This window comes from Rissa tridactyla, chromosome W (genome assembly GCF_028500815.1).
Source record: "Rissa tridactyla isolate bRisTri1 chromosome W, bRisTri1.patW.cur.20221130, whole genome shotgun sequence".
In the NCBI taxonomy this organism is placed as follows: Eukaryota; Metazoa; Chordata; class Aves; order Charadriiformes; family Laridae; genus Rissa; species Rissa tridactyla.
This window is the reverse complement of record NC_071496.1, coordinates 15,011,803-15,036,277: the sequence shown is the minus strand read 5'-3', so window position 1 is coordinate 15,036,277 and position 24,475 is coordinate 15,011,803. Positions and strand designations below refer to the sequence as shown.

The 24,475-nt window shown below is 42.3% G+C and overlaps 1 protein-coding gene across 2 annotated transcripts in view; it reads right to left on the bottom strand.

Annotated features, from left to right (window-relative positions):
* LOC128901947 (ubiquitin-conjugating enzyme E2 R2-like) overlaps positions 1-24,475 on the bottom strand; it is a 71,723-nt gene that overhangs the window by 29,270 nt on the left and 17,978 nt on the right. Inside the window, exon 2 of one of the 2 annotated variants that reach the window (XM_054184138.1) lies at positions 16,063-16,444. The exons of the other annotated variant lie outside the window; for it this stretch is intronic. Within the exon in view, the coding sequence (XP_054040113.1) occupies positions 16,063-16,212 (150 nt within the window). The 5' untranslated portion in view covers positions 16,213-16,444. The remainder of the gene's footprint in view (positions 1-16,062; positions 16,445-24,475) is intronic. 2 annotated transcript variants of the gene reach the window in all.

The window sequence follows — 24,475 nt, the reverse complement described above, 5'->3', positions numbered from 1 at the left end:
TCCCAGCATCCTCTAGACCACTGCAGGAACCAGCACTATGTCAGAAAGTATTTGCTAGTGAGAAGCCTACGTTTGAGACACAAAAGCATATTTTCATGTTACTGTATAACAATGCAACTGTCAGCTCCATTATCATAGGCTGCTTCAAACAGATTAAGCTTAAAGTTTAAGCTAAAATAAGTGCATTAGCTGATACATACCCATCCTTGCTCCTTGGACTATTGTTTCTACAGTAACAGGTTTTGGTTTTTTGCTAGTGAGGAGCCTAATTCAAGAGACATTCAGCATTCTGTCATCCTCTACCACTTTTCACCCCTGCTTTGTGCTTTAGATGATTTGGAGCTCACAGCATTTACACAATCAGCGTAGCTTTACTCATGAGCAGCAATGACTTGGTTGCCAGCAAACTTCACTGCAAGGGATGAGAATTAAAGAAAGATGAATCCTAGCTCAGATCTCAGATTTATTTCTTTCAAGACAAAACCCCAAATTGCACAATATTATTGAACTGTTAGAGTCTCAATTAGAGCTTTGGCCTGCTAAGGAAAGGAAGTCCATTTCAAATTATATGTTTAATTCATTTAATGACTTCAAAACACAGACACCCACCTTAATTCAAAAACCAAAACAGAGACAGATCACTGAGGCCCACAGAGCATTAAGCTGCTACTTCCCACAATACAAAGTACTCTTGCCTGGGCTGGGGTGCAAAAGCAGCCAGAATCTGCCACAGTACCAGCTCCTGCAAATATATGTTTAACAGCAGAAGACTAGCTCTTACGATAAACATCTGCTTTAAAAAAAGCAGATCAGACCGCATTGCTGCTGTAGTCACAAGGACAAATATTCAACTGCTTTGGCCTTCAGTGATTACAAAGTACTACTGTTTGAACCACATCTCAGATTGCCTTGTGTTAAGTACAGTATAGACCTTATGCTCCCAACGTGGACCTAAGGAAATAGCTACTGAAGAACACATCCCTTCATAGAGTCCTCATCTCCTGCAGATCACCAGGAAGTCACCTCCCTGCCATAACAACCATGCTCCATTTAAAAAGCTAATTACACATGGCTAGACAAGAACCATCTACAAAATGGTTGTTCTTGATCATCGTTAGTACACAGATGCTTAAAAAGACATCTTTGAGGCCAGATGGATATACAAGAGAAAGTACAATGCTGAAGTGAAAGCTAGCATTGATATTTCTACCTATGTTCCAACTAGTTGCCATGTCAATGACTAATATGACATCTAGATAAAGCCAGAATCCTCAGTTTGCTGAAATATCTCCTGAAAGAGCCAGCAAAAGGGCACAAAGAAAGTTGATTAATCTGCAGTGCAGCACAGATATTTAAGGTACCCTTTATACTTCTGATAAAAGAAGAAACAGTGCAATCGAGCTAAGCTCAGTACATGAACAAACATCCTTGAAACTCAAGCTTTTATCTAATTAATTGTAACCACTTACATTAAGTTTGAAGGCATGTGGGGTAAGAGTAGCAGTCAGGAAGAAGCACTTCAGACTACCGCAGGTCAAGGGTATTTCAAGGTCGAGACAGAAATTTAACAAGACAGGTGTAAGATGAGAATACAGGCAAGGGATACGATCATTTGGACAAAGAAAGCTGGATCTTGTAGAAAAGTCAGAGGAAACTTATACAATTGTGCGACTAAATGCAACCCTTAAATAGTTCTAACACTATACAGTATTGCCTATCGGTACCAAGAAAGGAACTGGGGGGAAGTTAAAACTCATTTAATTTTTCTTCCTGTATTTAAGCACATCATAAATATTATTCTTGAAGTGGCAGATTTGACTTAACTTCAGAAGAAATTTGTGTGACAGATAAGTGACCGCCCATAAGTGGCATACCAGGGAAGAGAAGACAAGATCTATGATAGATCAATAGTCTGCTTTTAGTGAAAACTGGAGTGTGGATGAAGATACCTCAAGAAAAAAAAAAAAAAAAAAAAAAGTAGAGAACTTGAAGACAGAGCAATTTTTCTACTGTGAGACATCACTTTCTCCTTAGACCCTTCTGGTATCTACCTTCCAGTAAATTTTGAGTAACTAATTTTTCAGGTTCGCACTTCCTTTTTAAGGTCTTGAAGTTTAAGAACACTAACTGAATGCTAGAGAAACAGATAATAGAAGTTAACAAAAAATAACCTTCCAATAGGTCTTCATGTATATGCCAGTAGCCACACAGCACCTTCTCATTTTGAAGCCTCCACAGAAACAAGTCATGTGTCTAAAAGCTCCTCCACTTTCTAAATAATAGGATCATCACATTAAGTATCTGTGACTACAGAGATCACTGGTGCTTAATCTACAAAAATGCATGCTGTGTCTCCAATAGCTCCAGCACAGCGCTCCATAAATTATTCCTTATTCCATTCAGAGAAAAATGATACACACACACACCTGCAAAAACTTAAGACCTGAGCACAGGACTTGCTGGCATATGGAATAAGCTGAGGCTACTAAAGCCAAGGAATGGCAGAGAAGATAAGAGTTATCTTTATTTGTATGCTAGCCATGATCCCATAATATTCTTTCCTGTCTTATAAGATTAATTCTTGAAAACTTAATGTTGTTCTGCTGTTTGATCAGAGCCTGTATCTCAGACACACTGCACCTGATGCAAGATACCTACACCCTATCAAATTACAATGCAGTAATAATCAGTTTGCAGCAAAAGTTGACAGTGTTTTGAGAATACAAGCATAAGTACAGCTCTGTCATGATGTCGTGGTTTAGCCCCAGCCGGCAACAAAGAACCACACGGTCGTCACTCACACACCCCCCAGCGGCGGGATGGGGGGAGAATCGGAAGAAAAAGGCAAAACTCGGGGGTTGAGATAAAGGCAGCTTAACAGAACAGCGAAGGAAAGAGGAGAACAACAACAATAACACGGATAGAGGAACGTACAAAACACGATTAATATACCACCGACCGGACCCACGAAACCGCAAGCCCGCTCCGAGGAGCGCCTCCTTCCCCTCCCCCAGCTATATACTGGGCATGGCGTCACTGGTATCGAATACCCGTTTGGCTAGTTTGGGTCAGCTGATCCCCCGGCTGTATCTCGTTCCAGATCCTTGTGAAAGTTAACCCTATCCCCGCCGGAACCAGGACATTATGGGAAACCTACTTCAGACATACATGGAAGTGTCCGAATAATTTGTGTTGGTAATTATAGCCTTAACTATGCTGGGATAAAAATATGTTGATGTTAAGATTATTTACCCACACTCATCATTACAAATATTTTCATGCTTGTTTTTTCCAGTTACTAGCAAGCAGCACTACAAGCTTCTACTCAACGTTGCTTTGAAGTTCATCAGTAGTTAATGATCAGTAACTATTTCAAATTGATGATTCAGGTTCAACCATACCATCAAGAGGATGGCTGATTATTTTGATTTTAAAAAATTCATTGCTTTGTAAAGAGGCATTACACTGACAGATTCAGACAGGAGCTGCTTCCTGACACAGAAACATATCCAAAGCATGACTTGGAGGAGCCTCTAGTGGTGATAAAGTACATGTGATTATGAATTAACAGATGCTCAAGTATAAACTATCAGCCTTGCCTACAGATGCATTACTCCTAGTCAGATTACCAGCAATCAGCATCTGAAAGCCACACACACACACTTGGTACTAAGTAGGATGACTTAAATAGTGCTCTATCTACAAGTTTTACCTTGCCTTGATTCAAACAAGGGAACAAAACAGCTTGCTTCTTGTCCTCTTCTGCTTGTAGATAACTTTTAGTACATAAACCGAATAGAGTCCTGAAAGCTTCCTAGAACAGGGAGCAGTGTTCATACCTGATTGATGCATCAAGTTACATACAGACACAGAATTTATTTAAAAATAGTGGTCTACCTATCTATGCATACAGAAAGTAAGGATGTTTAAGATTCACACTGTAGAAACACATCCATTGAACAATTTTACAGATAATAGAGCAGTATCTTCCATAGGTAACAAAACTGGAGAATGTTTTGCTGCTGGAAAAAGACTTTTCCAGAGCATGAAATTTGTTTGACAGTATCAACTGGAAGCAGTTCTGTTTGCAGTCCATTTGGCAAGCCTGAGAGCAGGTATCATTAACTATGCAGTTTCTCCAATCTCGCAACCTGTGTATGAAGCAGTCACACTGCTGTGGCACACAAAAACCAGAAAGCTAGTTTCACTCTTTCAGGAAGCCCTGAAACATTACACTTTGGTAAGCATTAATACTGATGTAATGCTTTCTTTAGCCTACCACAAAAGAAAACCCCCACATTTGGTGATTTACCTGTATCCACTTGTTACCAAAGACAGGTCTCTGCTTTGTTTCTAACCATATGCTAACTAAAATGTTGTTTGTTTCCTACTAACCTTCTTACTGTGTGAGAAAATAGCTAATTACTGACTCTCTTACTAGTGTTACTCTCTTACTAATGGCTAGTCACTGAGCTGATGTTACAGATAGTGATAATGAGGAGACAGTCAGGAGTAGCTAATCACCAAGGATGGGATAACAAGTAGTAGTTAATCACTTCAAGGTTCTTCTATGTATCAAGTATGTACTCCTATACCACTTAGGACAGAGCTGTGGCTACTTCAAGGAACATCTTTATCATCCTCGAGAAGTTGGCAAACTTACAGTAAACTTTTACTGTCCTGAGATGACTCAATACCTTAAAAGGATAACGTGAGGAAGGGTCTCCTTACCCAAACAACCACCAAGACACTCACGCTTGCGCAGAAGTGTTTTGCTGACGCAGCAAAACTTGATACGTGTGTGCAAAAGGCTATTTGGTCATCCTAATGAAAATGTAAGCCTAGGTGGAGTTATGTATTAGGTAGGTGGAATTATGAGAATCTTTTGTGTATAAATAATGGGTGAATATCCCCAGTAAGGTGTGCTAGATTTGTGGGTTTTCCCCCTAGCACCCTATGTCAAATAAAGCAATATCTCCTCTCTAAACTACTTCTGGTTTCGAGGGCTTTTATTTCAGGTAACACACTCACATACCATCTAGGTTCCTGTAAGAGCCCTTAAAGAACGGAAGATTTAAAGGCTCATCTGGCATCAGATACTGAACAAAATAGCCAACTTTTGTCAGTAGTGAAAAGGTTCAGACACTGGAAAAGTTAGTGCTGTTTCAGCACTTTGCAACTACAATTGCAGACTAGACACTGGCAAAGTACTCCAGAGGTTTATTTTTTTGTCAGCTGAAAGATTTGTCTGACAACTATAGGTCTTATCTTCCTTATGACTCCATCAGATCATTAACAGAACATTGAATTATTTTTTTTTTTTCAAATCATAGAATGGTTTGGGTTGGAAGGGACCTTAAAGATCATCTAGTTCCAACCCCCCTGCCATGGGCAGGGACACCTCCCACTAGATGCTACCAAAAAGTTATACAGCTGTTCACAGACTAACTTAACAGCCACCTACACATGATCAATATATTTATAGTAATTGTCACTTGTCAGGGTTTGCTTTGGAAGACCTGGATATAATAAAATACGAAGTACAGCCCTCAAGGCATTCTCTGCCTAATAAGTAATATATAAAAAGGTAAGAATCATCATATATTATTTAAATTATAAATATAATAAACCATGCTGCTGTGTTAGACCTCTGGATGAAAATTACACTGCAAATTGACCGTAAGTCAAATACAATTTCTTCCTTCCCTATGTAGCCTACAAAGCTATAGTTTTACCTGGTTACAATTGCGTTCCTGCATTAAATCTATTTCCTGAAAAAAACCCAGAGTTATCTAGATGCTATTGTGGAGCAAGCATGCAATAACATGCAACGACATGCATTTAAGAGCTCTGTATGTCTTGGCAGATTTTGAGGGAGATCAGCACACTATCAGCTGGGAGGGGAGAATGCTGCAAGGTGACCAACAGGAGTCAACTGTTTTCCTCTAGCTGCTTTATTCTGTGCTTCTATCAGTTCTGTTTCTGTACAGGAGCAGCTACATGCTAGAAATTTTAGTCTAAAGAAAGCCTTATGTTATACATATATTTTTAGTTTTAAGAGTATCTAGCCATACAAGGGGCAATAATGGAAGCTCACAAAGAACATCTCGGGTTATTCACCCTGTCAATAAACACCTTACTAATGAATATACCCTTGAAGAAGAACAGAAGGCTAATAATATGGAACATTCCACCACAGGAGGCACTAAAACCAGCTGAAAACCAGACAGCTGCTGGTTAAGGCATAAAGTCAACAAAATTTGCAGTAACTGGGGGAAAGGTAAAGGTGGCAGTGGGAGATCGTGACCACCGACTCATTGGATACTGAATTGGACTATCCCCCCCATGGTGCTGGAGCATGCACACATCAATTAAAGGACCTTGTAACTTTAAATGAAAGCAAGAGATTGTACTAACCAACAGAAATTGTTAAGATAAGGTACTAACCAATAATTATAATTAAAGGCGTGTATTTCTGTGTTTTGAACCATATAAATATTCCTAAGAGTTTGTAGGCCAGTGTGCTAGCTTTGTGGATTACTACCTAGCACCCATCTCTGCAGAAATGAAATAAATAGATAATACCTCTACTCTGTGTATGTTGGCATCTGCACACTGGGTAAACGACCCCGCTTTGGGACAAGTTCAACCAAGCAGCACAACTGCCTCTAAATACCTCTGCATATCTGACCCATAAAATTACTCATGCCTGCTCAGCATTATACTGATTTATATCTAACATTGTTAGTTCTGGTGCAATACAGAATTATCCTGCAGATGTCTAAAACTACCCTGCCTTTAATTGTCCCACTGGAAGCAGAAGTTTACACTATGCTACTCAAAGCTTGCTTTTTTTTTAATGCCAAACACCCCGAACTCAACTCTATCAGACTTTAAAGGACAAAGTAGTTCAGCGAAATGGCAGCATCTTTTCCTATGTGCCAAATCCATAGACAAGTAACTTCGCTAGCATTCATTTTAATGTTCATACAAGCACTACCATCTTTAACTTGCTAATTTTAAAGAAAATTCTCACACTACTTTTATAAACGGACAAATTTCTTGGTAAAAATGCCATCCCCTGCTTTTTTTTTTTTTTAAACACTTTAGTGCACTTGAACACACCCAGATGCAATGCTTATATTTTAATATGAGCATCTCCTTACTACAAAGATGCTTGTCAGTAACAGAGGAACTCTCCTCCATTGCATGGCAATAGCTAAGCAATCAAACAAAGATAAAAGAATCCCTTTTAACTTTGCACTCACCTGTTAGTACAATCATGAATACCTATTCTAATAGGACTGCCTTCAGAGCTTTTAAAAAAGCTTAATTATCACCTTTGGCATCAATTAGGTCAGCAGAAGTTGGTGCTTTCTGAAACCTGCTGGAGAGCAAGACAGCTCACTTACCACTGTCATGTGAATTTGAGAAAAGAAAAATCAAAGCCATTACTATCCCAGAAAATAGCAGAATCCACATATAGTATCTACAACATCAGTTATATATGCTTTTGTTTCAAGTCAGATTTAGAATTGGAGGAAGTAAAAAAACCCCAAACATTGCTCAACAAGGATTTCCCCTGCCCAAACATGGTACCCTATGGATTTCTTGATGCTCAGTCACCTCATCTCTTGGCCACATCACTGCTGAAAGACTTTAAAGTGTATTAACTTTTAGTTCATTATCATCATCACGAACATTAGATATATACATTCAAACCAAACTAGGTTTTAGTGGTAGGTATCACATCCCACTCTCAGGAAAGAAGGGGGGTAAGTGACTTCAGATTCGTAAATCCCCAACAGTGCAGACCAAGGTGAGATAAATCTCAAGGTCCGTATACAAACATTTATTAGTTCCCCAAAATGATTACTATAGGTCTTAATAAGTCCACGATAATCAGTTAGGTATATGACAAATTATGGCAAGCAGTACTTAAGGTCATTACTTAACTCTAACCATTACTTAACAACTCTAAGAGAAAAGAGAAAACGAGGGATAGAAAAAGGAAAAGACAGAGAAAAAGACAGAGAGAAAGAGACCACCGGTCCTGGTTCCAGCATCTTTTTCAGGGAATCTTCCCAGGCATGATCTTCTTTGTTTTTCCCCAGGGGCATTTATTTTCCCCTTTTATGTTTGCTGAATTAGCATGGTCCACACCCCTTGCCAAGGACAGCCTCACCACAAGTTCTCCCTTCTCCCAGGTGACGTGTAGTGTAATTTGGGTGGAGAGACGAGTGCCATAGTCATACATGTTTAGCATGATCTCTATAATCTTCATTAGCATATGCAGGGGTGTGTGCTTTCATATGCATTTCACAGATAATGAAGCAAAAGGTGACTCATCGGACACAATGGCCTTGAGAACTGAGAACTAGCAAGCTCACCACATGAGTGGTAGAACTATCCTGTCTTCACAAAGCAGTCCTCCCACACTTCTCAGATGCCTGAGCCTTATCAGTTCTTTGAAGGCCAGGCCTGCATTATTTATTTCCTTGCGAGTATTTGAGGGATTCCATTGAAGGCTTGGAGGGCTTTCTGCCCCTCGACAGGGAATTTACAGTCTGTCTCTTAGACCACCCCGTGGCTCAAACACTCTAAGTTTTTCTTGGACCATTGTGATCTGAACATAGTGTATAGGTGTAGGGGAAAGAGATGACAGAAAGAGAGATATCATACATATAACTGTTGTAAGGCCTAGCACTGAATCACACAATATCATAAGGGCAATATTTACAAGCCATTTTCCCCACCCCGTTACTCCTAAGGATTCCAAGATGGAACATGTCCATGAGAGCGGATGGTAGGAGAAAGGAGAACAAACAGGTAGTCATACCTTGCATCATAGCAATCCCTACCATTAAGAATATAAATCCGATCAACAAAACAATTCCAATTTGTACCAGCCACTTTCCCCACCCCGTGAGTCCCAAAGTTTGCAAAAGAGAAGGGATCCATGATCCAGGACTCAATCCATCAAACCAATCCTTCGGTTGGAGCGATTGGAACATTTCTCTGGTTTTATCTGCAACTTCCTTCATCCTTGCACGGTCTTCTTCTATGGAGGTAGTGGTGCTGTGGAGGATAATACAACATTCTCCTTTAGTCAGATTTAGCATGCCACACGCTCCTTGTTCTTTAAGCAACAGCATGTGCAATGCTAATCGGTTTTGGAACGTCATCTTGGAGACTTGTTGGACCTGTGCGTTTAATTCTCCAAAAGCATATCTAAACATATTTAACTGGGAACACAATTTACTAAAACTATTGGTTAAGGACTGATAACAAATTTGGTTCCATAAATATTCTCAAACAGAATTGCTCAGAAGTTGATACAAAAGCCGTTGAGTGTTAAAATCCACACCCTGTTACTTTTCCATGGTTGGCCCTCTTTCTGGTCAAGAAAAAGGGGACTTATTTATTTTCAATATTTTTGTAAGATTTAGACTAATCATTGTAAATTTGGACCTTTCTGGTGCAGAACCAGGGAGGGTGATGCACATCCCCTAGTCTGTATGGTTCCAAATATGCATAAACCTTTGTATCGACTCCCATGCCAAAACTGGGATTCAAATTTAGAATTGACTGAGGCAAGATTATACATACACTAAGTAAGAATACAAACTTCTCCCACACCATCTTTCCCTAGCAAAGTACAAGAACAAGCATAATAAGAATCAGACAAGCAATGCAAGGAATAACCCACTTAACAATCAAAAATATAAGTCCCACGATGGTTGTTTATAACCTGTAAAACATATACAAAGCGGAAAATAATTAAAAAGGTGGGGCGATCCACCTAGTGTGGATTCGATGGTTCTTCCCATGAGCATCAGTGGCTGCCAACACATATATGTTGACAAGAGTCTTCAGGGTTTATATCCTTTTAAAAATAAAAAACAATCATAATACAGTGATGAAAGGGTTAAGAAGGCAAGAGTTCAGTCATTCTGTGGAGTGTCTCCAGGAAGTCCACAAAAAAGGAGCAAACAGATTCATACAACAGGAGACAAAGTTGGGGTGGTTTTGTGTTTTGTTTTTTTTCCTCATTCCCCACACACACCCTTTTTTTTTTTTTTCTTTCTAGCCTGCTGTTAGATTACTGCTATCTCACTAGATTTCCTGAGGGGTAATTTCTTTCGTTTTTTCCATGCTCAAATAAGCTTCTCGATTCCTTCAGCCAACAACAGATTCCTAATCCAGACATTCTTCAGGTGGGGTTCAAATGGAGGGGCAAGTTTTTTGCATGAGGGAGAAGATTCCGTGTCTGGGGGGTCAGAGTGCGAATCTTGTATTTGGAGCACTTTGGGGGTTCGGGTTCCCTCCTCTATCTACACTTCCTCACTGCTTCTCGCTGTGCAACCCTCACAGGGGAGAGGGCTCCATCCAGCACAGGTTTCAAGACCTTAAAGGGTCGTTGTAGAATGATCAGTTGTTGCTGTATGATTCTTTCAGCTATGTTAGGCACTGCAGCTGTCAAGGGGCCTGTGTTGGTGTTCAGACACCGGTAATCAATTGTCAATTGCCACTTCCCATTGGGCTTACGTATTGGCCACACCAGGGAATTATAGGGTGAGTGTGTGGGGATAATTACCCCTTGCTCCCATAGTTCAGCTATCACTGGGGTGATCCCTTCCCGTGCTCCCAGGGGCAGGGCATAGGGTTCTACATTAACAGTTTTGGAGAGGGGAAATGCAGGCGCTTGCTGTAAGAGTCTCATAGAGATGGTAGGGAGCCCAAATTTCCATTCCCTTACTTTTGAATCCACCCAGGCTCATCCCTTTAAAAGGTCGAGTCCCAGGATATCAGTGGGGAAAGTTCCCAAAATCATGAGAGCCTCTATTGCAGTTTCATTTCCAGGTAACCAGCACTTAACCTGGGCCGTTGGCCGTGGCTTAGAGTTTCCAAAAACATCTGTAACCCAAATCTGTTTTTTATCAGCAACTATGCCATTGCACTCGGCAACATCTGCTCAGAATGCTGAGACCTGAGCACCAGTGTCCACTAAAAATGTAACTGGGGTTTTAAAAGGGCCAAGAGGAAAGGTAATTAACAAGTCTCCCTTCCTGTTGTCCGTGAGCCTTCTTAGGTGAATGCACTGGCCATCCCCCTCCCCTGCTCGCTTACTGGGGATGGTGCATCCAGTTTCCTGACTTGAGATCAATCAAGTCCTCCTCAGGGGCAGTTGGTGTCCAGAGGGACAGTTAGCACCATCTCGCCTCGCCTTTTCACCAGGAAAGTTGATCTGTCCTGGGAGATAATTTCCTTCGATCTTTCCAGGCTCCAACGAGCTTCTCTAGGGCTGCAGTGGGTAGGCCATCCATCACTCCCAGGGAATTCCCTCCTTAACTCCTTCAACCCACAACAGATTTCTCTTTGCCCCTAGATTTCATGGGGGGTGTGTGTGTGTGTGTGTGTGTGTGTGCAATCCTCCCACGTTGTTCTACTCTACGCACAGTGAGTTTAGATTTACCCAATTCCCCATAAGGCCCATCCTTCGGCCATATCTAATCAATTCTTGTGCCACCTCCACCCAGGTCATAGCCCCCCCCGCTGATTCCGTCTCCCTCCCCTTGGGCCTAATGTGTCCTGCAAGCAGTCCTGGAGTTGGACCACATATAGTTTTAAAGAGTCAGGCAAACCTCAGATCAGGGAAGTCATTCTGTCAGGATTTGCATTTAGTAACATCAGAGAGGGTTGCCAGGACACTAAATGCCTGTCATACATTAACTGGAGACAGGCAGTCTTTCGGTTAAGTGGTTTATAGTTGGAATCTCAATACACACTGGGTCACCTTGTTCCATGGGATCTAACCCCCCTGCCCAATATGCAACTCAGTGGTCAAAAACACCCCAGGCCCCCAATACCCCTGTGCCTTATCTTCTGACAATAAAATCCGGTCTCTGCCAGTCAACAATACCCTCCCATACATATTCAGTTTCTTGAGCTAGTCTAGTATATTTTTTCCTGGATTTTTAATAGTATTGTTCAGGTGGTAACTTGCGGGGCTGCCCCTGCCTGACTATTATCAGTAGGTCTTAGTCTTAATTAGAGGTCTCAATGTTGCCTCCTCATTTTGGGGGTAAAAAAATTTTCCAGCTCATCTCTAACTCCTTTGTCAGATACAAAGGTCTATTAGCCAATTTTGCCAGACTTGTAAATCCCAGTTCATTATCCAGGAAAGGGTTAAGATCCATCTGGTCACAGGTTTCTCATTCACTCTCCTCTAGTTCAGGCCATAAGATTTTTCTTGGTCCGGGGCATCCGACAGAGCCGCATGTAGTCGCTGAGTTGCTAATTGATTTTGCAAAATTTCAATTTGCTCTTGCAAGGATTTTATTTTCTCTCCTTCCATTTTCCTGGTCAAGTGTTTGTCCTCCTGGGCTGCGGTCAGCGCTGCCCCTAATACTGCATACACTATAGCTTTTCCTTTACCTAACTGCAGCTTTTGCTCCTTTGCAAGAATAGTGATATGACTTGCCACTGCTTCTGGATTATGCCAATTATCATGGGCCCAGACCATTCCCAGCAGAGTAGGACACACCTTGTACTCCTTCAATTTTTCCAAATTATATATCTATAATCTTCATTAGCATATGCAGGGGTGTGTGCTTTCATATGCATTTCCCAAATAATGAAGCAAAGGTCACTCATCGGACACAATGGCCTCGAGAACCAAGAATTAGCAAGCTCACCACACGAGTGGCAGAACTATCCTGTCTTCACAAAGCAGTCCTCCCACACTTCTCAGATGCCTGAGCCTTATCAGTTCTTTGAAGGCCAGGCCTGCATTATTTGTTTCCTTGCAAGCATTTGAGGCATTCCATTGAAGGCTTGGAGGGCCTTCTGCCCCTTATCAGGGAAGGGTAAGGATGTGTCTTCTTAAACAGTCTGCAATTCAAGATACTCAATACAGCTCCAAATTAGCATGCTATGCTTTGAAATTTGGAAGACTTGTCCCCTCCATCCCCCACCCTCCCCAATTACCACTACAAATGGCAAGAGATTTCCTACAAATTCCTGTTACAGAAAGTATGCAAGTTTTGTTCTGAAGGTTACTTTTCAGTATTTACTATGTGAAAAGAGAAGCTCTAAAAACAGAACACTTTTCTTCAAGGGACCTTTTGATATTTCCAACATTTAAAGTACACAGGTAAAGCTTGCTAAATTTCAGCATCAGTATTAAAGTAAGAACAGCATACAACTCATGCCAGTATCAAACAAAAAAAAAGTGCTTGACAAGTTAACCTCTGTGTCTCATTTTAAAGACGGACAAGTTACACTAACATACAGCCTTGTGAGGAATCCTTAACCTTCCTAACAGAATACTTGGGAGTTACACAAGTAGATGTCCTGCATCTACCATAAAAAACAGAGCAAGCCATGAAGATCATAGAATGGTTGAGGTTAGAAGGGACCTTAAAGATCATCTTGTTCCAACCCCCCTGCCCTGGGCAGGGACACCTCCCACTGGACCAGGCTGCTCAAAGCCCCATCCAGCCTGGTCTTGAACACTTCCAGGGATGGGGCATCCACAGCTTCCCTGGACAACCTGTTCCAGTGCCTCACCACACTCACAGTAAAGAATTTCTTCCTAATATCTAATCTAAATATCCCCTCTTTCAGTTTAGAACTGTTACCCCTCATCCTATCACTCCACTCCCTGATAGAATCCCTCCCCATGTTACCTGAAATAAAAGCCCTCGAAACCAGAAGTAGTTTAGAGAGGAGATATTGCTTTATTTGACATAGGGTGCTAGGGGGAAAACCCACAAATCTAGCACACCTTACTGGGGATATTCACCCATTATTTATACACAAAAGATTCTCATAATTCCACCTACCTAATACATAACTCCACCTAGGCTTACATTTTCATTAGGATGACCGAATAGCCTTTTTGCACACACGTATCAAGTTTTGCTGCGTCAGCAAAACACTTCTTACCCAAACAACCACCAAGACACTCACGCTTGCGCAGGAGACCCTTCCTCACGTTATCCTTTTAAGGTATTGAGTCATCTCAGGACAGTAAAAGTTTACTGTAAGTTTGCCAACTTCTCGAGGATGATAAAGATGTTCCTTGAAGTAGCCACAGCTCTGTCCTAAGTGGTATAGGAGTACATACTTGATACATAGAAGAACCTTGAAGTGATTAACTACTACTTGTTATCCCATCCTTGGTGATTAGCTACTCCTGACTGTCTCCTCATTATCACGATCTGTAACATCAGCTCAGTGACTAGCCATTTTCTCACAGTAAGAGAGTCAGTAATTAGCTATTTTCTCACACAGTAAGAAGGTTAAAAGGATAACGTGAGGAAGGGTCTCCTTACCCAAACAACCACCAAGACACTCACGCTTGCGCAGAAGTGTTTTGCTGATGCAGCAAAACTTGATACGTGTGTGCAAAAAGGCTATTTGGTCATCCTAATGAAAATGTAAGCCTAGGTGGAGTTATGAGAATCTTTTGTGTATAAATAATGGGTGAATATCCCCAGTAAGGTGTGCTAGATTTGTGGGTTTTCCCCCTAGCACCCTATGTGCTAGTGGCATCCGGCCACTTCAGTTGTGTTTCCTGACAAATCTTACTGATCTGTCTTTTTAACATTTGATTCATTTTTCTACTTGCCCACTTTATTGGGGTCTCTCCAAGGGGCATGCAAATCCCATTTTACCCCTAAAACCCTTACTAAAGCCCAAACCACTTCTGCCACAAAGTGTGGTCCCCTATCTGATGACATCCCAATCAGGATTCCAAACCTTGGAATAACTTCCCTTAGTAATACCTTCACTACCTACCATGCCTGGTTGGTACAGCAGGGAAAAGCTTCAGGCCATCCAGAAAAGGTATCTACTAGTACCAACAAGTACCTGACTTGCCCGAGAAGCTCAGAAAAATTAATTTGCCAGTAATCCCCTGGTATATTTCCTTTCTTTATTGCTCCTGGTGGGGATCTCTGCTTACTATGGGGATTATTCTTCTGACATATTTCACATTTGCTTACAACACTTTTTGCAATACTGGTCATTCCCACTCCCAGAGCATAAGTCTCAGTATTATCTATTAAAGCCTCCATTCCCCAATGAGTTTCTTTATGGGTTTTCTCTAAAATATCTCATAAGATTCTCAGGTAATATCACACGCTGATCTTTGGTCATCCACCATTCATTTTCATCCTTATCAGACATTAACAAACTTAGCTAATTGTTCATCCCTTTCTGTATACTTGAGAGGCTGACTTAGATGTTGATATCTTTCAGGCCACGTCCCAAGGATTTTCTGTTCTGCAGCTTGCCTGGCAGTCATATCCACCTTTCAGTTTCCTGTAATGATTAAAGAGTTGCCGAATTGATAAGCCTTACAGTGCATTACAGCAATTTGTTTAGGCAATTGCACCACTTCTAATAACTTCTTTAAGTTTCCATATCTAACTGGTGTTCCTTGAGTAGACAGGAGACCTCTTTCTTCCACAATGCCCTAAGTGCATGCAACACCCCAAAAGCATATTTCGAGTCAGTCCATGTGTTTGCAATTTTCCCAGCTGCTATTTCTAAAGCTCTGATTAGTGCAATTAATTCTGTTTTTTGTGCTGAAGTTCCTAGAGGGAGTGCTTCTGCCTCTATAACTACTTCTTTTAGGATTACAGCATATCCTGCCTTCCTAGTTTCATTATCAACAAAACTACTCCCCTCCACAAATAGATTCATTTCTGCTGAGTCTATAGGTTCATCCTTTAAATCCGCTTGACTAATAACAATTGAACAGGTTTATTCTAAACAGTCATGTTCTGTCTCACCCAGTAAAGGTAACAAGGTTGCCGTGTTCAGTACTGAAGTTGCTTTTAATTCTACATCATCCTGTTCTAATAAAACAGCTTGATATTTCATCATTCAGCTAGGGGACAACCAATGCCCCCCTTTTTGCTCTAAAACAGTAGCCACCACATGTGGTACCTGAACGATCAGCTTCTGTCCCAGGGTTAACTTCCACGCCTCTTGTATGAGCATTACAGTAGCTGCCACCGCCCGCAAACAAGAAGGCCAACCTTTACTTACTTGGTCCAGTTGCTTGGAAAAATATCCTACTGGTCTTTTCCAGGATCCGGTCTTCTGAATCAGTACTCGCAAAGCAATATGTTGTTTCTCATAAACAAATAACTCAAAAGGTTCTTCCAGGTTTGGTAGTCCGAGAGCCGAGGCACCCATGAGCACACGTTTCAATTGAACAAACGATTGTCTGCTTTCCGGAGTCCATTCTAGGAGATTTCCAGGTCCCTTGATAGCTTCATACAAGGGTTTCCGCTAACAAGCTGAAATTAGTGATCCACAGGCGACACCATCCGGCCATTTCCAGAAACGCTCTCAGCTCCTGTTTAGAGTTTGGTTCAGGTATTTGACAGATTGCTTCTTTCCGCTCTATTCCCAGGCTCTGTTCTCCCTGCATAATCGTAAAACCCAGATAAATAAGAGTTTGTTGCACCGCTTGAGCCTTCTTCTGAGATACTCAATATCCAGCTGCTCCTAGAAAATTCAAGAGATCAATTGTATATTGCACACAATCGGGTTTTGTCTGTGTCCCCAGGAGAATATCATCCACATACTGTAACAAGGTTACTGTCACAATTTCTTTCTGCCAGTTCTCTAAGTCTTTAGCCAGCTGATTGCCAAAAATCGTGGGACTATTCTTAAATCCTTGCAGTAATGCAGTCCAACATAACTGTGTTTTTCATCCCATAGTGGGACTTTCCCACTCAAAGGCAAACTACTTCTGACTTTCTTCTTTTAGTGGGATACAAAAGAAAGCATCCTTTAAATCCAATACAGTAAACCATTGATCTGTTTCCTTTATGGTGGTCAGCAGAGTATATGGATTGGTCCAAGATTTACACTCAGTAGTGGCTAATCTATACTCATCAGTATGCGGCTTCTTTACTGGTAAAATGGGAGTATTATATTCTGATTGACATTCCCACAACAGTCTGTATTTAATAAACTTTTCTATCAATGGTTCAAGTCCTCTTTTTGCTTCTAATTTTATTGGATATTGTTTTCATCTTACCAGTTGTGCATTCAGCTTTAAGTCAATTTTTACCGGTTCTGCTGCTTTAGATTGTCCCGGCATTCCCGCTTCCCATACAAGAGGATTCACTACATTCATCACTTCCTCCAGGACTGTAGATGTCTGTACATATTTGTTTTGCTGGAATAAGAAAACTTGCGCCTCCAATGCTTTTTCTTCTAGTATTTGCACATGGATATGATTATCTTCAAATACAATCTGAGCATTAAGTTTACTTAATGGATCCCTTCCCAGTAATGGCATAGGGCAATCGGGTACATACAGGAACTTATGCATAAAAACCTCGAGATCCATATCCACATTTCATAGGTTGAAAGAAAAGCCTTATTTCTCTATTCCCTGTAGCGCCAATAATAGAAATATTTTCACTGATTAATTTTCCTTTACAAGAATTCAAAACTGAGTATGCTGCTCCTGTATCTACTAAAAATTCTACCTTTTCATTCCCCAACTTCAGGGTAACCATGGGTTCTATTGAGGACACTTTTGAGGTTTTCCCTGGTCCCCGCCACTCGGAATCCTGATCCAGAGTGAGCAACTCTGTTACCTTGGGATTTTCCACATTTCAGGGAAATCGTTTCTGAAGTCTATTCTGGGGACATTCTCTCTTCCAATGTCCCTTTCATCTACAAAGTGCACACTGATCCTTTTCCAGAGTGGGGCAAAAATTCCCATCTCTTCCCCCAGCTGCAAATACCAATTAACCGACTGACGCATATCCTTTCTGGTATGATTTACTCTGGGGGGTTACCATACAATTTTTACCATACAATATCTCAACTTGTTGCTCAGCTGGCTACTCACCACCCGACAGGGAATCACCAGGGAAATTCCCGGAGAAGAGGTCCAGTGCGTGCTACAGTTCTGCTTGTGATTCCCTACAGCAATGAGAAGCAGTCAAACACCAAGCCTATACGCTAAGTCCCACCTGGGTCGCCAAAACTGTTACCTGAAATAAAAGCCCTCGAAACCAGAAGTAGTTTAGAGAGGAGATATTGCTTTATTTGACATAGGGTGCTAGGGGGAAAACCCACAAATCTAGCACACCTTACTGGGGATATTCACCCATTATTTATACACAAAAGATTCTCATAATTCCACCTACCTAATACATAACTCCACCTAGGCTTACATTTTCATTAGGATGACCAAATAGCCTTTTGCACACACGTATCAAGTTTTGCTGCGTCAGCAAAACACTTCTGCGCAAGCGTGAGTGTCTTGGTGGTTGTTTGGGTAAGGAGACCCTTCCTCACGTTATCCTTTTAAGGTATTGAGTCATCTCAGGACAGTAAAAGTTTACTGTAAGTTTGCCAACTTCTCGAGGATGATAAAGATGTTCCTTGAAGTAGCCACAGCTCTGTCCTAAGTGGTATAGGAGTACATACTTGATACATAGAAGAACCTTGAAGTGATTAACTACTACTTGTTATCCCATCCTTGGTGATTAGCTACTCCTGACTGTCTCCTCATTATCACTATCTGTAACATCAGCTCAGTGACTAGCCATTAGTAAGAGAGTAACACTAGTAAGAGAGTCAGTAATTAGCTATTTTCTCACACAGTAAGAAGGTTAGTAGGAAACAAACAACATTTTAGTTAGCATATGGTTAGAAACAAAGCAGAGACCTGTCTTTGGTAACACCCATCTTTCCTGTAGGCCCCCTTTAGGTACTGGAAGGCTGCTATAAGGTCTCCCCAGAGCCTTCTCTTCTCCAGGCTGAACAACCCCAGCTCTCTCAGCCTGTCCTCATAGGAGAGGTGCTCCAGCCCTCTGATCATCTTTGCGGCCCTCCGCTGGACACCTTCCAACACATCCACATCCTGCCTTTGCATCACCAGTTTTCAAATTTATGCACTACAAAATAAATTACATTATAACACTTGGAAGGAATTAGCAAAAATCAATACACAGTTAAAACAAACCTGTGATGTAAGTTGATTAGACAACACAGACAACCTAGTCAATGAGTCCAAGAGCAACAGGGGAATAACATCTAATCCATTAGTGGCTTCTGCTCCAGTATACCAGGAAACCACCTGCTTGGTTTAAGTTGTGTACTATGGCAAATATCTGCAATCCAGCTCTAAGAACCAGCATTTCTACAACTGCTAATAGTGTTTATAAAGCAGAGCAGCAGCTCCTCTATAGAATCTGGAGCATGAACTGCACATGCAAAAGCATGTTATGTCTGGTAGTCAGGGCACTCCCATGTCAGAAGTGTTTTGGCTAGGTCAGACACTTACTATATGGTATTTGTAGAGACATCAGTATGCTATTTTAGTCTGCCTCTTCATAACCTTGAAGCATTTATCTGTCTGTACAGGAAAGTTGTAGAGAAGACACCAAACCAGCTATCCACACTACAGAAGTCAGCATTTAGACTCCCAGATTCTTTGAGAAAGCCATATTTAGTCCAACATTATTTTTCAACATGCTACACGGTTCAAGTGGCACTTACCAAACTGTTATAATGTAAAATAAAAAAGGCTGTGGGGAAAATTAAGATTTACAAGCTTAACTGCAAAATTCAGTGAACTATCTTCCTGCTAACATGAAAGATAATGAGCACTTAGTTGGACCATGCCATTCTCAATTAAGACATTCTGTAGAGACACTAGGTGAGCCTCCAGTGTCCATCTCTGGGGGACAGGCTTTAAGCAGCACATGCAGATGAGATACTGAAAGTAATTGTTCACACAAATGCCTGTAATCATTTACAAAGGGTGACCAAATCATATTTAAAGCCTTTATTTTGTTGCTCTGTTCCCACCAAAATAAGGCAGCTGAACTTGCACTGTTTAAGTTTTTTCTTAAGACATACCAGGTAGTACCAGGGACAAAACAGTGGACTGAGCAGACATAAGCAATTGTGATTTAGTGCATAAGTCATTATTGGGAAAGACAATCAAAAATATGACAGCAATTCAAATACCAGCTGTTTGGAAGTAACTGCATATTAGTGCCAAAACCAGATTCAGAAATTCTTTCAAATTGATTTTCCATGCAGTCAGCTTCACTGTGCTGTAGCATGAAGAGCCTGTCAACAGCAAGTAACTAACTTTTAATTTTAAAGTAACAGAAAACATTACAGTGAACAGGAAGCTCAAGGGGTACTAGATAGTGAACACAGAGAAGTCCGTTTTAAAAGGAGACTGAAGATGCAGCTTGGACTTTTCAGTTGAAGAGAGATATTTTTAACTCCAAGAAGGTATTGTAAAGAAAAAGCAGCACCCTTGTAAACTTTGTTATAGTTGTCCAGAAGAAATGATGGTAGAGACTCCACGCTACTATCTGATAAAATTCTACTGAGTTAAGTTCAAAATATCTCTAGAAACCTGAACTTGTGTCTATATTTTTCCCATTAATGAAGATGCCCTCCTTCCCCAGCTATCTTTGAAAAACATCACTATCTTTTCAGTATTAAGCTTGCTTACTACTGACATGCCTCCTCTCCCCCACTACAAATGTTTGAAGTAGCACCTATTACAATGCTCACATGTACAATTCTGCTTATACACAAGCCACAAAGGGAAACAGCAAAGCACTGGAAGCTCAGTGCCAAGACAGTCCCAGAGCTGGTTTAGATTCATAGCATTTAAAGCAGCAAGGACTAGCAGGTACCTTAATAGCAGCTAACCAGATGGACACTGAGCAAGACAGCTCAGGGTCTCAAAACCAGCAACCAGCACCGCAGTGTGTTGTCACAATAGGACACAAGCAGCAATCAGAATTACTACACCAAACAGACAAATCAGATGAATGACAATGTGGGCAGCATTAATTATAACTGATATTTGATCCCCACAAAACTAAGAGCGCATAAACTGTTGCTTCCTACTTCTTACACTCAGCTATAGGTCTGATAAATCCTCAGTATTATAGCTTAAGAAATACATTAGCATCCAAATACTATAAGCCCTAAGCAAGAAGTAAAGAACAAACCAGTATGAGCACTGGGGTTTACACTCAGACAGCAACAAAGAACCACAAGACCAGTCTCACACACACACACCCCTACAGCCATAGGGGGAGAATGGGAAGAAAAGGGCAAAACTCACAGGTTGAGACAAAGGCAGTTTAACAGAAGAGCAAAAGGAACAAGAAAAACCAACAGGAACACAGAGAGGAATGTACAAACACAATTACAGTACCACTGCTCAGTGACCAGACCAGGATGCCCAATCCTGCTCCAGGCAGGGACTTCCTGCCCCTTCTCTGAGCCAGCTCCAGGCTACAGACTGAGCATGACTCACATGGAATGGAATACCTGTGTCCCTGCTGGAGCCTGGGGAGAATTAACCCTATTCCTGCTGGCACCAGGACATTATCCACCCCTTATTCCATACCATCGATGTCATGTCTTGGGTTAAGACAAAGACAGTTTAACAGAACAGCAAAGGGAACAAGAAAACAACAACAATAACACGGATAGAGGAATATACGAACACGATTAGGGAACTGCCACTCACTGACCAGACCAGGACACCCCAACCCCCTCCAATCGGTGACTTCCTGCCCCCTCCCCCGGCAGCTCAGGGTGGCCATGGCTCACATGGGATGGAATACCTGTGTCCCTGCCGGAGCCTGGGGAGAATTAACCCTGTCCCCGCCGGAACCAGGACATTATCCACCCCTTATTCCATACCATCTATGCCATGCCCAGATCTTACGGTCTCCAATGAATTGCCACCACTTTCCCCTGTCATTCATATATATATATACACACACATATATTTATGCAGATACAACGCCCTTAGTTTATGGGCCATCCCTCCAAAGTGTCAAAGTTTGCCTTTGCCTGAGGCAAGACTAATCCAGACTGTCTTCCCTAGCATATTCTTCATGTGCACTACGGGGACTTTATCCCCTTCTACAGTACGTGGAAGTTCTGATTGGGCAGGGCCAGCCCGATTGGTAGATCCCCTGGTGTTAACTAGCCAGGTAGCCTTTGCCACCATCCATGAATCAGTAGAGAGATAAAGGACTGGCCATTTTTCTCGCTCAGCAATGTCCAAAGCCAGCTGAATAGCCTTCACCTCTGCAAACTGGCTCGATTCACCTTGTCCTTCACTGGCTTCTGCAACTTGTCGTGTAGGACTCCACACAGCAGCCTTCCACTTTCGATGCTTTCCCACAATCCGGCAGGACCCATCAGTGAACAGGGCATATTTCTTCTCATTTCCTGGCAGTTTATTATATGGTGGGGCCTCTTCCGCATGCGTCACCTCCTCCTCTGGTGACATTCCGAAATCCTTGCCTTCTGGCCAGTCCATGATCACTTCCAGAATTCCTGGGCGACTGGGGTTTCCCCATTCGAGTTCGCTGTGTGATCAGTGCAACCCACTTACTCCATGTAGCATCAGTTGCATGATGTGTGGTGGGGACACTCCCTTTGAACATCCAGCCCAGCACCGGCAGTCGAGGTGCTAAGAGGAGCTGTGCTTCTGTACCAACTACCTCCGAAGCAGCTCGAACCCCTTCATATGCTGCCAATATCTCTTTTTCTGTTGGAGTGTAGTGGGCTTCGGATCCTCTGTATCCACGACTCCAAAACCCTAGGGGTCGACCTCGAGTCTCCCCTGGTGCTTTCTGCCAGAGGCTCCAGGTAGGGCCGTTCTCCCCGGCTGCGGTGTAAAGCACATTTTTAACATCTTGTCCTGCCTGGACCGGCCCCAGGGCCACTGCATGGACTATTTCCTGTTTGATTTGTTCAAAAGCTTGTCGTTGCTCAGGACCCCATTTAAAGTCATTCTTCTTCTGGGTTCCTTGACACAGAGGGCTTACAATTAGACTGTAATCTGGGATATGCATCCTCCAAAACCCCACAATGCCTAAGAAAGTTTGCGTTTCCTTTTTACTAGTTGGTGGAGACATAGCTGCTATTTTGTTGATCACATCCATTGGGATCTGATGGCATCCATCTTGCCATTTTATTCCTAAAAACTGGATCTCCTGCGCAGGTCCCTCAACTTCGTTTTATGGCAAAACCAGCTTTCAGAAGGATTCAGACTATTTTACTCTCCTTCTCAAAAACTTCTTCTGCTGTGTTTCCCCATACAATGATGTCATCAATGTACTGCAGATGTTCTGGAGCTTCCCCCTGTTCCAGTGCAGTCTGGACCAGTCCATGGCAAATGGTGGGGCTGTGTTTCCACCCCTGGGGCAGTCGATTCCAGTTGTACTGGACGCCCCTCCAGGTGAAAGCAAACTGTGGCCTGCACTCTGCTGCCAAAGGGATTGAGAAGAATGCATTTGCTATATCAATCGTGGCATACCACTTGGCTGCCTTGGACTCCAGTTCATACTGCAGTTCTAGCATGTCCGGCACGGCAGCATGACTTCATTCAGGCCACGATAGTCTACAGTTAGCCTCCACTCTCCATTAGATTTTCACACCGGCCATATGGGACTGTTAAAGGGTGAGCGAGTCTTGCTGATCACTCCTTGAACCTCTAGTTGACGAATCAGCTCATGGATGGGAATCAGAGAGTCTCCGTTAGTGCGATATTGCCGCCGATGCACCGTTGTGGTAGCAATCGGCACCTGTTGTTCTTCGACCCTCAACAACCCCACAACAGAAGAATCCTCCGAGAGACCAGGCAAGGTAGACAACTGTTTAACTTCCTCCGTCTCCAAGGCAGCTATGCCAAAGGCCCAGCGGTACCCTTTTGGGTCCTTAAAATACCCTCTCCTGAGGTAATCTATACCAAGGATGCATGGAGCCTCTGGGCCAGTCACAATGGGTTGTTTTTGCCACTCATTCCCAGTTTAGGCTCACTTCCGCCTCCAGTACAGTCAACTCTTGGGATCCCCCTGTCACCCCAGAAATACAAATGGGTTCTGCCCCTCTATAGCTTGATGGTATTAAAGTACACTGCGCACCCGTGTCCACTAGAGCCTTATACTCCTGTGGGTCTGATGTGCCAGGCCATCGAATCCACACCATCCAATAAACCCACTTGTCCCTTTCCTCCACCTGGCTGAAGGCAGGGCCCCTCTAATCCTGGTCATAGTATCCATTACTCACTTCTTGCAGAAATGACTTGGAAGTTCCTTCAAGAGGATCAGAAGCAAGATCAGGCCTTCTGCTCTGTCTGGGGAACTGCCCACTGGAAACTGGGGCGGCACTTTTCCTGGTGGAAAACCCCTTTTGTGGTTGTCCTTCCTTGCAACTCCTGTACCCTTGTCCGCAGGATCGAAGTAGGTTGTCCATCCCACTTCCTCATGTCCTCTCCGTGGTCACTCAGGTAGAACCACAGGGTGCCTCGTGGTGTGTACCCTCTGTACTCTCTCTCTTGAGTGGGGAAATGCCTGCTCCTAACAGCTGAGATGCTGGCCCATACAGGTGGGGAGTAGGACACATTCTCTTCAAGTTGCTGCACCTT